At 35.1% G+C, this 16827-nt stretch overlaps 2 protein-coding genes across 2 annotated transcripts; one reads left to right on the plus strand and one right to left on the minus strand.

Moving 5' to 3' along the window:
* Positions 1 to 12881: 12881 nt before the first annotated feature.
* LOC140795501 (cytochrome b5) lies at positions 12882 to 16577 on the minus strand. The gene is made up of 3 exons (XM_073148107.1): positions 15296 to 16577; positions 13595 to 13661; positions 12882 to 13515 (listed from the first exon to the last, which is right to left on the minus strand). The coding sequence occupies exons 1-3, from the start codon at positions 15374 to 15376 to the stop codon at positions 13265 to 13267; spliced, it is 399 nt and encodes a 132-aa protein (XP_073004208.1). The 5' UTR covers positions 15377 to 16577; the 3' UTR covers positions 12882 to 13264.
* On the plus strand, positions 15770 to 16528 carry LOC140795077 (uncharacterized). The gene has a single exon (XM_073147446.1). The coding sequence runs from the start codon at positions 15770 to 15772 to the stop codon at positions 16526 to 16528; it is 759 nt and encodes a 252-aa protein (XP_073003547.1).
* Positions 16578 to 16827: the final 250 nt, after the last annotated feature.

Raw genomic sequence — 16827 nt, forward strand, 5'->3', positions numbered from 1 at the left:
AGTAAATGCTGCTCTGCCTACCGAGAAGGTAGTTATTGCTAGTCAAGGCACCATTCGCTAAATGACCTTAGTAGAAAATGCCTTCCTTGTCCCCCCCCCCCCATCTTGGGCGTAACTTTTCCGAGCAACCCATCCAAGGCTCGAGGTAGGGTGCCTCGTGCCATGCGCTCTGACTCCTCGGGTGCCCTCTTGCTCTTCCTCCATGCAAGCCTCACAATGGCTCCTCGAGTGGCCACGTCAATGCAATGATTCAAATCCTTTGGTTCAAATGCCTGACATGCACATGAGTAGTGCTTTGCCCAGACTTCACTTCTAGTGTCCTTAGCTCCGATATCCCAAAGATTGACTTCTCTGCTCCTGCTTCTATAGTTTCTAAGGGCTTAATCAGTAAGAAACTTAACCTCCTCCTCTATTTCCCCTTTTACACCTTGACTTCCTTATGGTTCTCTCCTCTACAAACTTGTAAGAGATTGAGCCTTCTGAGTGTTTTCAATTTCTCCATAATTTATTTATTCTACCTGCTTCTCCTCTTGACTCGGATAGGGGGCTGAACCATCTCAACATAGTCACTCTAGCTAGTAATGCCCTAAGCGTGGCTCGGGAAAGGGCAACATCTGAGATAATTTTCATCTTGAAAGAGCTATCTGACCCTAACTTCTATCTAGGTGTGTACTCTACTCCCAAGTAATTTCGGTAGAGGAAATTGCAAAACTCGTCCTCGTAATTCAAAGTAGCTTCTCTTCTCAAACCTCAGAGAAAGAATGCTAAGAAGATGGCTTGTGATGTTGGTCAAGAGCGGGCTTCTCAAAGCCCCAACCCGGCACTTGCCGAGAAGGATCAACCAACCCCCATGGTATCTTAATGCGTGCGATCTCATGGAACATCTGGGTTCTCTTAAAAAAGGAAGGCCAAACTCACCTCTTTAAGCTTATTTTGAGTTATTCTCCTAATATTTCTGCACTTGAAACCCATATTGATGAGCATAATACAAAACTCTTCATAAACTTGAACCAGAGTGGGAGGTATCTGTGTTCTAAGGACGAGTGTGGCAGGAGGAATCTTAATCTGCTGGCGCACCAAAGTCTTTTAGGTCACCGTGGTACACTATTCTGCTCAAGCCTTACATGTCATTGCCTCTAAACTAGGTATTAGCCCCAGCCTACTATCTATTATCTATGCTAATATAGATCCTCAAATTCACAACTAGTTATAGTACGAACTGAGTTTTCTGTATTTTAACTTGCCTTGGATCCTCATGGGAGACTTTAACTGCACTCTTAATCCTAAAAATAAAATTGGGGGAAGACCCTTTTCTTTGTCTTATTTGGTCACAACTTTTCGATATTTAATTAGCAAAATTGATCTTCATGATATTTGGTTTTCTGGGACTCCATATACTTGGTGTAACAATAGGCATAGTCTAGTTAGGATTTTGGTGCGCTTGGATAGGGTGTTCATTAATTTAGCTTTATTGGCCTTGTACTCTTGGATTTCTTTGAAACACTTGTTGTGTATTGCCTCTGATTAAGCTCTAATTATGCTCATTCTTGGCTCTTTTAAAATTGAAAAAAAATTGCCTTTCCGTTTTGAATGGTTTTGGTTTGATTATCTGCAAGTTCGGGAATTGGTTTCAAATATTTTGAGTAGATTATTTTCTAAAAATCTTCCTTTCCTTCATAGTTTTCTTTCTAGGCTTAAGGCTGTCCAATCCTCTGTTTCCCACTAGAACCAATCTAACTTGGGTTGGCTAAAGGATAATTGGATAAAGTTAAGAGGGATATTGTGGCTTTGGAAAGGAGGGAGAGTCTAACCCCGCTATCTGTTACTAATAGCACTACACTTGGCATGCTTAATCGTCGTTGTTCTGCTTAAGCAAATTTGCATGAAATGACGTAGTAAATCTTGAAACAATTGACTTCTTGATAGGGATGAAACAAAGTTTTTCATCTTTCTACCAAAGTTAGGTGGCATAGGAATTCACCGTTGATGAAGTGAGAAAAGCCTTATTGTCCATGCCGATTAGTAAGGCTACTAGCCCTAATGATTTTCAGGTTAAGTTTTATAAAAATTACTGGGACATCATTGGTCTTGATTTACTTAAATTGCTTTTGCATTTTCAAAATTGTTCTTTCCTTCCTACTCAATGGGAGCAGACGTTTTTAACTTTTATTTCAAAAAAAGCCAAATTCAATCAAGGTGGGGGACTTTCAGCCTATCTCACTTTGCAACGTGAACTATCTTATCCTAGCTAAATTACTAGCCAATAGGATTAAACCTATTCTCCCGAGCTTGATTAGTTCTAAGCAAATAGCCTTTATGGCTGGTCGGCATATTCATGAAAACATAGCTCTTGCTCAGAAAATTTCAAATTTTATGAATTATGTTAAATGTGAGAAAAAAATATATTATGATCAAGATAGATCTAGAAAACAATTGGTCTGCTATATCTCTTGCTAATTATGTCAAATGGATTGATGGTTATATCCGATCGCCTATATTTTCAATCTTGATAAATGGTTCTTCTGAACGGTTCAAAGGGGGTATGAATATTCGACAAAGAAATCCTTTCTCATCTAATCGTTTTACTTTGGTATCTAAAATATTTACTTGTCTTATGAAGCAAGAGATTATCATTGGCAATATTAATTCTATCTGTTTTGGTAACAATGTTTCTGTTAGTCATATGATGTATGCCGATGATCTCCTTTTGGTCATTGAGACTTGTCCCTATGCATGCAAATCTATGGTTGACATGTTTGAGAACTATGAACGGATTACTAATTTGAGGATTAATAAGGCCAAGTCTTAGGTTTATTTCTCGGATAAGATGCCTTTGCACAAGTGAGTTGTTATCCTTAATAACCTTCATATGCTTAGTAGGGAATTTCCTTTTAAGTACGCTCTAAATTTTTACTAAATAGATTGCTCATTAAGGATCACGAGGACTTCCTCTCTAAAATGAATGATAAGCTTGCGGGATGGAAAAGATCTTGTTTAACTCAGGCTGGACGAGTTGTCTTAATCAAATATGTCCTCAATTCCATGCACGTACACCTCATGTCATCTGCTTAGACGCCCATAGCTATGGCTAACCGAATAGCTAAGCTATTCCGGAAATTCTTTTGGGAGAAGAGTCATTATAACAAAGGGCTACACCTGGTTGAGCGGGACACGGTTACCAAGCCCAAGTGTGATGGTGGGCTTAATATTATGGATCTTCGCACTATGAGGATTTTCTTAATGGCTAAGAACATTAACAAAGTTTTGAATGGGGAAAATGATATTTGGGCCAGATATGGGGCTCCCCACCCTTGGGCCTCTAACAAGCCTAGGCATTGTTCTTGGGCTTGGAGGCTTATCCTTAGTGTTGTCAAGAAAATCATGGGTGGCTTCATTAATGTTATTCGTGACGGTAGGGGTAATGTTTAGAGGGATCCCTGGATCTCCTCCACTCCTCTGAACTGCTGGCCTACTTTCGCCAATATTAATATGGTCCACTCTATTTCCAAAGTCTCCAACCTCATGCATAGGAAAAGTTGGAATGAGAATTTGGTTAACTCTACCTGTGGTGCCGATCTGAGTCATGCTATCCTCAAGATTAACATTTTCTCTTTATGTGGGGACTGATAGGTGGATCTGGCAGTTTCATCCCTCTGGTCAAATTTCTTCTAAAACTGCTTATTGCCACATCAAGAACCAGCTCGACAGGACAGCATGCTAGGCTGGGTGAAAAAATCTTTGGGATTTGTCTATCCCCTCGAAGATTAAAATCTTTCTTTGAAAATTATGTTGAGACAAACTTTCTACTAGTTGTAACCTTGGCAACTTTGGGTTGATTGTGGACCTGCATTGCCCAGTTTGTTCTTTGCAGCATGAAACTACTAATCATCTTTTCATTTCATTATCGTGTTGCTACTGTGATATGAATTATGTGAAAGATCATGTGGCACAAAGTCTAATCTATTGGGACAGCTTGGGCGACAGTGCCTAACTCTATAAGGAGTACGGTCTCCGACCCAAGGACAAAACCTAGTTAAGAGCCTTGATTGTTGTCACATTTTGGCAGATCTGGAATTATCAAATTCGGATAGTTTTCAACAAAGATAGGAAAAATATAGATCATGTTTGCTCACGCCTTATTATTCTAACTAATGAATATGTTGAACACCGTTTTGTTGAACATACGAAACCTATTTCCTTGAACATTCTCATTCAGTAGGAATAATCTCCTCCTGGCCGGTGGAAGATAAACACTGATGACTCTTTTGAGAGTAATGAGGAAGTTGGAGGTGTAGGCTTTGTAGTTCGCCAAGCTAATTGCGCTCCTATTTTTGTAGTTGCTCACTATGGGTGGTATACTTCTGTCTTAATGGTTGAGCAATGGCTGTTAGAGAGGTGATTTTATTCTGGACGAACAAAATTCTCTCAAATGTCATTATTGAGTCTTGACTCTTCCTTTTGGTCAATTTATTAAGTTAACCTGCTTGGGCGATGGAAGCCATAGTTGAAGACATCAAATTATTTGCTTGCAATTATCAAAATTATAAAGTATATCATATTTTTAGAGAGGCTAATTGACTTGCTAATTATAGTAGAAATATTGATTATGGTTATACCTAGGATGGGGATTTTCTTGTAAATCTTCTACAATTTTTGGCCTCCAACTCTGACGAAGCTTTTTATAAACCGTGGAATCGAGTTTTATAAAATCTTTCCTTTTCCAAAAAAAAGGACATTCCAAAAATGTTATTAGCCAATTCATCCAAACCACAAAGATTGAAGTTACTCCCATTTCCAAATGAAGCAAAGAATCTCTCATGTGAATCCTTCTATTGCTTGTGGGCTAAAGAAAGATCTTTAATCTTCTAAGGGCAATATAACTTCCAAATGATAGAAGTGGATTCTGATTAAAATCCACCCTAGGATAAGGCTAAATAAAGAGATTTATTGTGAAACAACATTTTGGGGAAAAGTTAGCTAGTTTGTTTTAGTTGGTGCTTTGTTGGGTATTCCTCGTTCATATCGAGATTGCTTAGGTGTGGTTTTTTAGGTGTTCCTTAAGTGATTGTTTGTTTTAGCATTTTTGCAAGTTATGATTACGTTGTTTAAAGATCCATTTGAGATTGAGAGGAAGCTAAAACTAGATAGCTTGTTATGTTTGAATGTGTTGAGTGTTCCTCATTCATATCTTGTATGCTTTTTAGGCTTGATGCTTTTTTTTTGTAATGGGCTCTTCAAAATATATCTCCTTTTCTATGTATATCAAGCTTGTAAAATGTAATTGGATTCAATGAAGTTATCTGCCTACAAGTTGTTCCTTAAAATATTTCATTCATAGGGAAACCACCAAAGAGCACCATCTTGAATTTGAATTAAATTGGTTCCCCTAGCAATGCTTCTTCTTTTTTAGGTCAAGATAGTCCACTAAGAGGAATAAGAGATGAGAATATTCTCTTGAAGACAAGCTGAGATAGGTGGGGTGTTAGTCTTCTTCTTCTTTACAAAGTAGCATTTATCTTGCCAAAAGAGTAGCATATATCAATGTTGGACAATAAATTTCGTCTCAACAACAGCCTTTGGGAACATAATTTCATGTATTGAAATTTAGGATTTTTTTTTGAGAGAGAGAGAGTATAAAAGATGGAAACTTTTGATGGTGAACTGGTGGTAGCGATTGATGGTAAAGAACACTGAGAAACATGATCATATATATAAGGGATAATTTTACTTAGATTCTCTAAATCATCCTATTTTTTGTATACACTTTCTGAACTTTTTTTATCACATACATCTCTTGATCCAAAACAAGTTTTTTAGTTTAGAGGTTTGTATAGTTATTTTTTTTCCTAATTCAAAAGGTATATGCAAATATGTTTCTTAGTTTAGCAAGGTATGTGGGTTATAAAAAAGTTCAAAAGTGTATGTGAAAAATAGTAATAGTTTAGGGGGATCTAAGTGAAATTATCCATACATATAAATCATGAAGAGAAAAACTTTGCTTTGGGATTTATTATGTAGGCTTGGAAGACATGATTTATATATATGATCACGTAAATCATGAAAGTTAATTGTACTCCTTGTCATTAAATATTATTTTATGAGCATTAGTTATACAATCCAAAATATATCTAGTTTTGATTAAGACACTTATGCCCGTCACAGTTAACTTGTCAATCTCCGTGTTCAATCTATTAGCTATAACCTTCATAATTTCTTTGGAGCAACATAGTTAATCATGCTAATAGGTCTATATCCTTCCACTTACTCTGCATCTTGCATTTTGAGAATTAAGCAAAGCACAGTGTAGTTGGGGTGCAGTGTATCTTAAGACCATAATATCAATCCTCAAACACGTCCAAAAAGTTGTTCTTTGAGTAAGTCCGGCCCTAAAACATTGACAAAGTTTCACTTCAAAGCTATTAGGACAAATGCTTTGTTTGACTCTCCTAAGTTAAAAGGCAATTCATTATATTTTCTACTTCATTGATTAGCATTGTTCCCAGGTACTCTCTTTGATTTTTATCCTCCATTTATCCAATCTTTCTTTTGTTAAAAAAGTTATATCATGATATTTAATTTCTTTTGGTTTGTTATCATCTATGCACAAAAGTTATGCACTTCCCCTACGTCATAGTTTTGAAGTTTCAATTTTGATTTCAACTTGGTTAAAAAACATAAAATCTTCCATTCATTTTTTATTGGTTTCGGTTTTAGTTCCATTGTATTGGTTTCAAACTTTCTTTTAAAAAATAGTCTTCTTTATATTATTTTTGACTGCATCACATAAAATCTAATAGCATTTAAGTCAAATCCAACTTAGAAATAAAAAACATACATTAAAATATTCGTTAGGATTGTTTCTGTTGGATGCTAGGCAGTTTTGGATTAGATATGATTGAAACGCTAAACATTTTGATGAAATGTCTCAGTTTCAAAGAAAACTTGAACCATGCTTTGTAGTTAACTTAACGTATAATTAAATCTTTGTACTCTTGATTTTTTTCCTATAAGTTTTATTTAACACCCTAAACTAATATAACCTAACTGTAACTAAACATATTGGTACTAGAAAAAAAAATACTCTGTTATAATACACTAAGTAATTTATAGAATATCAAAACTACCCATATCTCTTGCATCTTCTCCTTTTTTGTTTTCCTTATCACCTCACCGCCTCATCTTGCCCAAGCCAACAATCATATTTGCCATCGAAATTAGCATGATCCCTACAATCGCCACCACCATCCCGACCTTGAGTGGGCACAACGCCTCCACCGACAGCACCAAGCATTTGTTTTACAAGCACAATGATTATCTAATCGATAGCGCCACCGCCAGCCCAATCTCCACCACAATCAAAAAGTTATGATGCAAGTACAACACTTATAGCCCACTAGAGCCCATTAGCTCTTGGGACCAACCTCATCGGTGAACAGGTCATTGTTCAAATAAAGCTCACCGTCGACAGCAGTGACGACATAGGCCCCAGAGCTAGGAGAGCTTAGGGAGAACAACGTTGACATGGCCGAAGAGGTTGTTGGAGGAGAGGGAGAGGTATTAGAGGGTGACAAGGAGGTTAGGGAATTGTGTTGGAGAGGGAGTTGTGCTTGAGGTCGAGGCAGGGGAGAAGGAATCCGAGAAAGAGGGAATGGAGTCGGGGAGCTAGTTGCGACAAAGGATTATGTTGGAGAAGGAAAGGGATGGAAGGGACAGATGGGGGAATAGTACTGGAGAGTTGGTTATAGCTGAGATCAAATGTGCAAAGATGGGGGAGAGAAGAGAGTGTTGTCGAAATCAAACCCCGGAGGAAGTTCTTGCTAAAAGCTAAGAAATGGAGGTTGAACCCAAGCATATTGTTGAGCGACTTTCAGATGGCTTGCAATGCTAAGAAATTGAATCGTCGATCTAGGCGATTCCACCGATGATAAACCTTGCAGCGTCGACGAGTCTACTTTTTTCATCGGTAGAGTTCACTAGATGGGGGTAGAGAGGATGTGAGAGGGTAGTGGGTGTATTTTAGTAATTTGATAAATAGAGTTATATAAACCATATAATATAATTAATGTTAGTTAGTTAAAGTAATATTAGGGTGTTAAATAAAAATTAGGAAAGTAAATTCTTAAAAACGGGGTGTGAATCACAAAATAAATAAACCGTAGAGTGTGATTTGTAAAATTTCTAATCTTCTAATATATGAAAATATTTATTTTTCTCCTCGAACTCCAATCTTATTAAATTCCTATTTCAACTTCTCAGCTTCCTCCTTAAAAGCCTAATCTTAGCCATCTACAAGTCAAAAATAGAGATACCCAATTGAGAATTACAGCCGATGCCCTCCCTGCTGGTGCCGGTCCTCCTCCTCCCTTCCTTTTCCTTCTTCTTCTCTTCTCTTCTCTTCTTCTTCCTTCTTCTTTCTTCTTTCTTATTCCTTTCTTCTTCTTCCTCAGCTTCTTCTCCTATTTCTACATAGTGGCAGGCAATGCTGGGCCGAGCTCAGCACTGGTGGTAGTGTTATTTATTTATTTTGTTTTATTTTATTTATGTTATTAATTTAGGTACTTCTTTCTTAATTAATGCAAATAGATTATTTAGATATTAATTATTTTAATAATAATATATATTCTTCAATATAATTATTATTAATTATAATTAGTATAATTAATAATTAATTAGGTTATAAGCTATTATTCATAGATATAGGTAATACTTATATTTATTTATTTATATCTCTATTAAGTTCATAGATAGATTTGTAAATTATAATTATTAGATTTATGTACTATTATTCTTATGATATACTTTTTAAGTAATTCTAATAATTTATTATATACTATTATTTTGTAACAAATAAAATACTAGGCTTATTTACTTATTATTTTATAAAGTAAATATTACATAGTCCCTAATTACTCAAGATAGAGTTAGAACCACAACTTAATTATAATTAGATTTTTTATCTATATTTATGTTTATATTTTTATTTTTAATTATAAATCTAACTAGTTATAAAGATAAGTAAAAATTCTAAAACCTAATAAATCATCATATTTTACTCGAACAGATTATAATCGAATAAACGATTAATTTTATGTTACCTAAATATGTTTAGATCCCAGACTTCTTATGTGAGACCCCGTGGACCCTGTTAGCGATGAGTTGACAATCGGTTGTCGGACGTGAGGGATACGTGGTTTGTGTCTTCTGATTAGATGTGAGTAGTTTATCCTCTAGATGTCTTTCTCAAATTAGGATCTATTATATAATTATGTATATGCATATTTTGGCTTCCAGCATGATTATATTTTAGCCTCTAGAGATGATTACAGTCAGCATATTTTATCATGGATGTTATTAGGCTGACCTTGAATGAGTATGATGATGATATATAGATGTGATTAGAGATAACTATACTGTTATAATTTTATGTCTAGTTATTCTATAGCATGAGTATGCATATGATAGATTATCATGGGTATGCATGTGTTGACTATATAGTTGGAGACTATGTTGCATCATTTTTCTCTTGACTCCTATTTCACCTAAATTCCTGTTATGCATTGACTTGTTATCGTATTGAATATATGCATATGATCTATTATTTAGAAGGAAAGCATGATATCTGATTGATAGGATAGTTGGTATAAAGCATAAGGATACACGAGTAGGCGCAAGGGTCAAAACATGCTTGGAGACTCGACATAGTCGCGATCCTATTGGCCTTACGTCCGAGGTCAGTAGTCTGTGTGCGCAGTAGACATTCAGACACGAACCATTTACCAAAGTATATGTGGCGAGTTATCCTTATGTAATTTCTATCATCTAGTTGGGTACCCAGGTCTGGATAATAATGATACCCTTAACGGTTGGCAGGGTATGATTATATGATTGAATTACCCTTAACGGTTGGCAAGGTATGCTCTGAGCCTTCGGGTTGGATTAGGAGATTGGGTATCGAATGTTGACTGTGCATAGTGGTCTAGTATGATGATGACATTTAGTGATTACATTGATGATTGAGATGTTGAGAAATGCATATAATTTCATTATTATCTGATATATCTAATTATCGAGTTATCAATATACATCATTTATGAGTACATTTGGTATTATAATATGATCATGATCGACATGTATCATAGGTGTCATTTGAGAGAGAGTTATGATGATGATATGACATAGAGATTCGTTTATTCATTGTCGAGGATTATATACTTTTATTAATTATATGTTATTTACTTTTTATTTATGTATTATTGAGGACACATTTATATACTAATTAATGACATGATGCATTTTCTAATTCATATTATCCATTGCATGATATACTCTTTGTTTGACATTACTGATTCAGGGTAAGGTCTATTCACTGAGCCTTTTGCTCATGACTCTCTTTATTTTTTTAATAACCTCCCAGATATTATGATGCGTGATAGCGATTTGAGATATCCTGAGGAGATATTTTAGAGCAAAAATAAGGTGAGCTATAGACATGAGATGGTATAGAAGATAGTTTATCAAGATATTGAGTTGTACTATTATTTGATATTTGTACTATATTGTATAGACGATGATTTGTATAATATATATTAGATTATAGTGTACTCAGGTATTAGTGATTTTAGTTGTATTTTGATGGTTTGCCGTGGCCGATGTGGGCCTACCAGATTATGTAGCTGTCTAGTATGATTGTTCTAGACTTAGACATTCATATGTTAACATGTTTATTTGGTTGATAATATGATTGATCTCTAAGATGGATTATATTGAGTTCATATGTATCTATGCGTGACGGGCCTCGCTACTCTTGTCGTGTGCACCGCACGTGCCATGTGAGAACATAGGCGTGTATGTGCCTATGTCGGACATGAGTGTTACAGAAATGACCTGTACTCATTTTATTCTTCATCTTCTTCGTCTTCATTTTCTTCTTCTAGTGCTCATTTTTCTATCTCTTAATTCTTTCTTTTTTTATATAAGTCTCTAATTGCTCTTTAATTAATAAAATAAGAGACTAATTTGAGATAGTTTTAACTATTAATTTTTGTCAGAATTTCATATTTAAACTATGAATTCTTCATTATGCTATAGATATATTTCAAATCTAAAAAAACTCCAAATAAAAAAGTTCTAGTATATGATGTCATAAATTTTATTCAATTGATTTCATAATTTTTGGACTTCAAATAATTATATTGTGAATATTTTTTTAAAACTATGCACAACTGAAATTTCATAGTTTAAGTACGAAATTTGTATTTAAAGTATGAATTTCATACTTAAATTACGAAATTCTAATTTTGCGTAATTTTAGCAAAATATTCAAAAGGTATGTATCTGACATCCAAAAAATATGAAACTAATTGGATAAAATTCGTGACATCATGAATTAGAGTTTCTTCATATTTAAAATTTATATATAGTGAAACAAACAATTTGACAAGAAATTTATAATTTAAGTATAAAATTTGTAGTTTAAGTATGAAATTTATAGTTTAAGTATGAAATTCGTGGTTTAAGTATAAAATTCTGACAATAATTCACAATTTTTTAAGTATATATTATAATTTACTTGTAATATTAGATTAACTTTTTATTTAGAGTTTCTTCATATTCGAAATATATCTACAGTGTGAAGAATTAATAGTTTAAGTACAAAATTTGTAGTTTAAATATGAAATCCTGACAAATATTCGTAGTTTAAACTATCTCTAATTAGACTTTTACTGTATTAATTAGAGAGCAATTAGAGAGACTTGTATAGAAAAAATATCTCTAATTAGTTATTTTCGTAAATATAATAATAACTTTCATTAATTTTTAACAACTTTCGTTATTTTTTTTTACATTGCATAATTTATATATTTCACCATTACAATTTACATATAAATAAATTACAAATAGTTTAAATAAATAAAAACTCATTAATCAATGTTTCAAAAATATAACTTAATCTAATATTACAAATAAATTATAATATATACTTAAAATATTTAAATTATTGTCAGAATTTCATACTTAACTATGAATTTCTTCTCATATTTTTTTGTTTCATAGATAAATTTCAAATATGAAGAAACTCCAAATACAATAGTTCTAGATCATAAACTCCAAATATGATGTCATGTTCTACGGCCGAATGAAGAATTCATAGTTTAAATACGAAATTCATAGTGTAAGTATGAAATTTTGACAAAAATTTGCAATTTAAACTACCTCTAATTAGTCTCTTATTTTATTAATTAAAGAGCAATTAGAGACTTGTATAAAAAAATTAAGAGATAAAAAAAGGAACAATAGAAGAACATAAAGATAAAGAAAAAGAAGAAGAATTAACAACAACATATGAAGTAGAAGATAAAGAAAATAAAGAATAAAGAAAATAAAAAAATGAAGAAAAAGATAAGTACGGGTTATTTCTATCTCTCTTATAGTGTCCCATTAATATTTAATAAGACACTAAACGACAAAAAGAACAATATTAGAAGAAAAGTATAAAAAAAGCTTAAATGCAACAGAAATTCAAAATGACTCTGCCTTATCAAATCAAAAACCAAGCAGGTTTTCAATGCAAATAACCCTAAAAACCAAGTAAATTTTTTCATGCAAAAAACCCCTAACAATTTGTAATTTTTAGTAAATAGCCTATTTATAAATACTGAAAAGAGAATGCTTTATTTATAATGTAGGGTGATGTTTATAATTTTCTCAAAGAAATAAGAAAGCACTTAAAACAATCAACTCAGTACCTCAAGGAGGTACCTTTTATTTATCTTATTCAAGTGACAAGAGATTAGCTCTTCTAACTTTCAGGTGCCCAGTAGACCAGACATACCTTACAGTTTGCATGCAACAATTAAAATTTAAACTGAAACAAACCTGCATTGAAGGAACCAAATTTAGACATGCTTAATAATAATAGGACTTCAATTTTGGACTCAGCGAAACATCTCGAAAACCTTAACTTCAGGGTAGCTGCACCTATCTTCTCCACAATTGTGGTCAAAAAGACCGGAACAGCACAATGTTTGTCGAAGTTATTTCAGGTACCATCCAGGATAAAACACTAATTAAGAGGAAGATGAACAAATCTGAGAGACAAAACATCACACTAAATGAATCAGTCCCAGTTTTGCAGAGGTCTGATAATGAACCACACGAAAAGTTACTACTATAGTTCCCTTGAAGCTGTCATTACATAAAATAACCGATGATCTTCTTGATAATCTTGATAATTTATTGTAAACTTGCATGGTGTTAAAAGAAGCTACTCTGATTTGGTGTAGATTCTGACAGCAACTGCCAAACCCAAGATTGCCAATGGAACTAAGAACTGGAGAAGCTTGATAATGAAGTCGGAGGTCTTGTCCTGGTTATAGTGAGGCTGCTTGGGAGGGGTATATTTGACTTTGGTGGGTATTGTAGATCCATCAATGTTCCCAACAAGGTATTCATCCATCATTGATCTAGCAGTGGTGCTATGACCAACATCCTCGAAATCATCTGTTGCATCCTTCCCTGCAGAACATGACCATTTAGTTGACAAAGTAGTGGATGTAAATTTTAAGGTTTCTCTGATTGTTGGCAAACAATGTACCAGTAGATGACAACAAAACGTCATCTCCACCAGGGTGATCTTCCAAGAATTTGGTCACATCATATACCTGTGCAAAACATCAAGGCATTTTACAGGGAGTTATTGTATTAGGGTAGACATTAAACAAAACTTGATGTTTGAGAGAAATGAAATGAACTTGTCCAAACAGTATAATATGCACAGTAGGCATGAGATTGGTTCATCAGCCAACTTTCAGTGTTATATCTGATCATGTTTGTTGCTGAAATTATCAACCTAGATTACATGTTGTGTAATACAAGGCTTTAGGCTTAGCCTTAAGTGATAATCATAATCCAGATCAACTAATAAATCTGAGCCAACTAGCTCTGCATTATTTAATACAAGTTCATTAAATGCTTGAGCAGTAATACAACCACATCTTTTTTTAGAAGTATACAGGATCTTGGCTTCCAAAGAATAAGATATGATGTTTGCGGTTAGTCTCTCTAATATATATATAGAGAGAGATCATGATTTTGTTATGAGAAAACAAAACCAAAGCATGACAAAAACAAATGAATTTGACAAAGCTTTAGTATGATTCTCATATTCAGTATGATCATATAAGAATACTACTGAAAGATATGAGCCGATCATAAGAAATGAGCAAGGAGGCAAGGCAACTACTCCCAAAATAATCAAGCATACAAGTAAACTTCTAAACCACAAGAAAATGAACACTTACAACAATGCTAAACAAAGCAATTGTTACAAACTAAAAGGTAAACAAAAAGAACTTGCTTATAATATTTTATTACTATCCCAGCAAAGAAATTTTAATTATTTTTCTATAACGTGAATAAGAACAAAGAAATTTACAAAGATGCTAGCTAAACAAGGATCACAATGACAATGGATAAAATACTTCCAACACCATTATTAAAAGAAAACTTAGAACTTAATAGGGTATCTGTAACATGCAAATGTAGACACGAAGTGGTAAATGTATGAAATTCAACAGAACTACAGGGCACCAGGCAGCATCATACCATATAAATCATGGAAGAGTACAAAATTAGCTGATAACATAGTAAACTCTCATAAGTATAACATATCTAAAGTTACTTTTATTTCCTTCCGTATCCAGGTTGAAAGGTAGAACTAATATGAATCTTAGTGGCATAGTAAACTCCCTCCCTCCCTGGATATTCCATCGCAATCAATGGGCAGCCAGACATCTCAAGTGCATCCAAAAAGTTCATAGAATCCCAGGGTAGGTCCTTTGTTGGGTTTTAATTGATTAATCGTATCCAAGTTAAAATATTTACTGACTTTCTGATCTTTTCCTTAGGTAACTATCTTTTACCTGTGGTGTTCTATGTAGTTTCAACAAATTAATTTTTTTTTACTCGCTTGTTGTAAAATCAATCAAAGTACCTTTCGACGCATATTTATTTACTTTTGTAACCTTGAAGATTTCACCTTTGCGCATGAGAACCTACCGAGGTTCCATGCATCTACCAAACAGATCTGAGTACAAAAAGCCCAACATATAGATTACCCACATAAAGAACACGGAGACGGGTGTTTGTGGATCCAACATCAAAACAGATCATAGAATAACAAATCTAGAAGAAGAAAATCGTAGGAAATTTCACAGATCTATAGCTTAAAATCATGGATGATCAAATATCAGCAGATAAGATCTTTAGATTTAGATGGGGTACAGATCGGTAATACCTTGCCGTTTATGATGAGCCAGCAGTCCTTGTTGGTGTTGTGCTTTGACACCTCCTCTAGCGTGTAAACCTTACTCGCCATCTCTCTCTCTCTCTCTCTCTCTCTCTCTCTCTCTCTCTCTCTCTCAAATCGTATCAAGATTCAAGAAACTGCAAGTTTTGACTCGAGCGAAAAATAATAAGGGCAAGGAGTAGATGAAGGGCACAAAAGTAAATTCAGCTCTATTAAAATCTTGGTGGAGATTATCTGCAGATCAGGACGCACCGATGCAGGCGTTTTCTGTTCGGAATTTCGGATGCACTGAGTTCTGTACCACGTATACCGAATGCCTACAACCCAGTCAGCAGACCATCTGCTCTTATATAGGTCCATAATGTGGTCAAAATAGAAACAGATCAAAGAACAACATGTTCTCAAGAAATAGCAGAAAAAAAAAACGAAAACCTCTTTCTCCTCTCAACCAATCTCACTCTAATGGGCGACGAGGGTGAGGATGTCGCACGCCGGCGAGCTTCTTCTTCCAAAGCTGGTAGGGCTCGAGAGGGGACGGCTCCCCGCTCATGGGCATCTATAGTGGCAGGAGGACAGACTGCTTCGAGTCCAAAGGGGAGCTCCATTCCAGAAGAAGTAATGGCCAAAATTAAGGCCCAGCTGGTGGACTCGGTGGTGATCGACCCTGAAACCCTAGAGCGCTGCCGCGAGAGGTGGAAACTCACCCTTTTTGGCAGGTTCCTGGGTAACGGGATCCCGCTCTTTAGACTGAAGAGCATCTTGGCCAACCTCTGGATGGGGATAGAAGGATTTTCGGTCTCGGATATGCAAGAGGGTTACTATGTATTCTGGTTCGAACGGTCGGAGGACCTCAACTATGTTTTGGCAAATGGCCCCTGGACCATCCTGGGGAAAGTTCTGAGCTTGCTGCCATGGAGAAACAACTTCAGGCCCTCCTTGGATGCGTTCGCCACGGCTCCGGTTTGGATTCAACTCCACAATCTCCCAAATGAATATTGGGAGCTGGAAGCGCTAATTCAAGTGGCGGCCTACTTCAGGAAGCCGTTACGGATGGAGGAGACGACCTTGGACCACACTCGAAGTCGTTTTGCCAGGGTTTGCATAGAGGTGAATCTACGTCAGCTGCTCAAAACTGCGGTCTGGCTCGGCCCTAAAGAAGAACAGTTGGAACAAATGGTGATGTATGAGACATCCCAGCTTTGTGCTACCTATGTGGGGTAATAGGGCATACAGCGGAGGCATGCCCCTCTGCCCCCAGACTGCAGTCACAAGACTGATGCTCTAGGAAGCACCGCTGGAGGAGATATCAAAGTATGGCCCATGGATCGTGGTTAGGGGTGAAAACAGATGAGATACTGATCCGATAGAGCTCAATTTATATCCGAATCCATATTTTTAGTTCAAATACAGATATTAGACATTAAACGGATAGCAAAATTTAAAACCATATCTTAACTAAACGGATGTGGATAATTTTTGAATACGAATGGAATAATTTTCGGATTTTGATCAGATAATTT

Source organism: Typha latifolia, chromosome 9, assembly GCF_019914945.1.
Source record: "Typha latifolia isolate L0001 chromosome 9, TyphaL0001v2, whole genome shotgun sequence".
NCBI classification, from domain to species: Eukaryota; Viridiplantae; Streptophyta; class Magnoliopsida; order Poales; family Typhaceae; genus Typha; species Typha latifolia.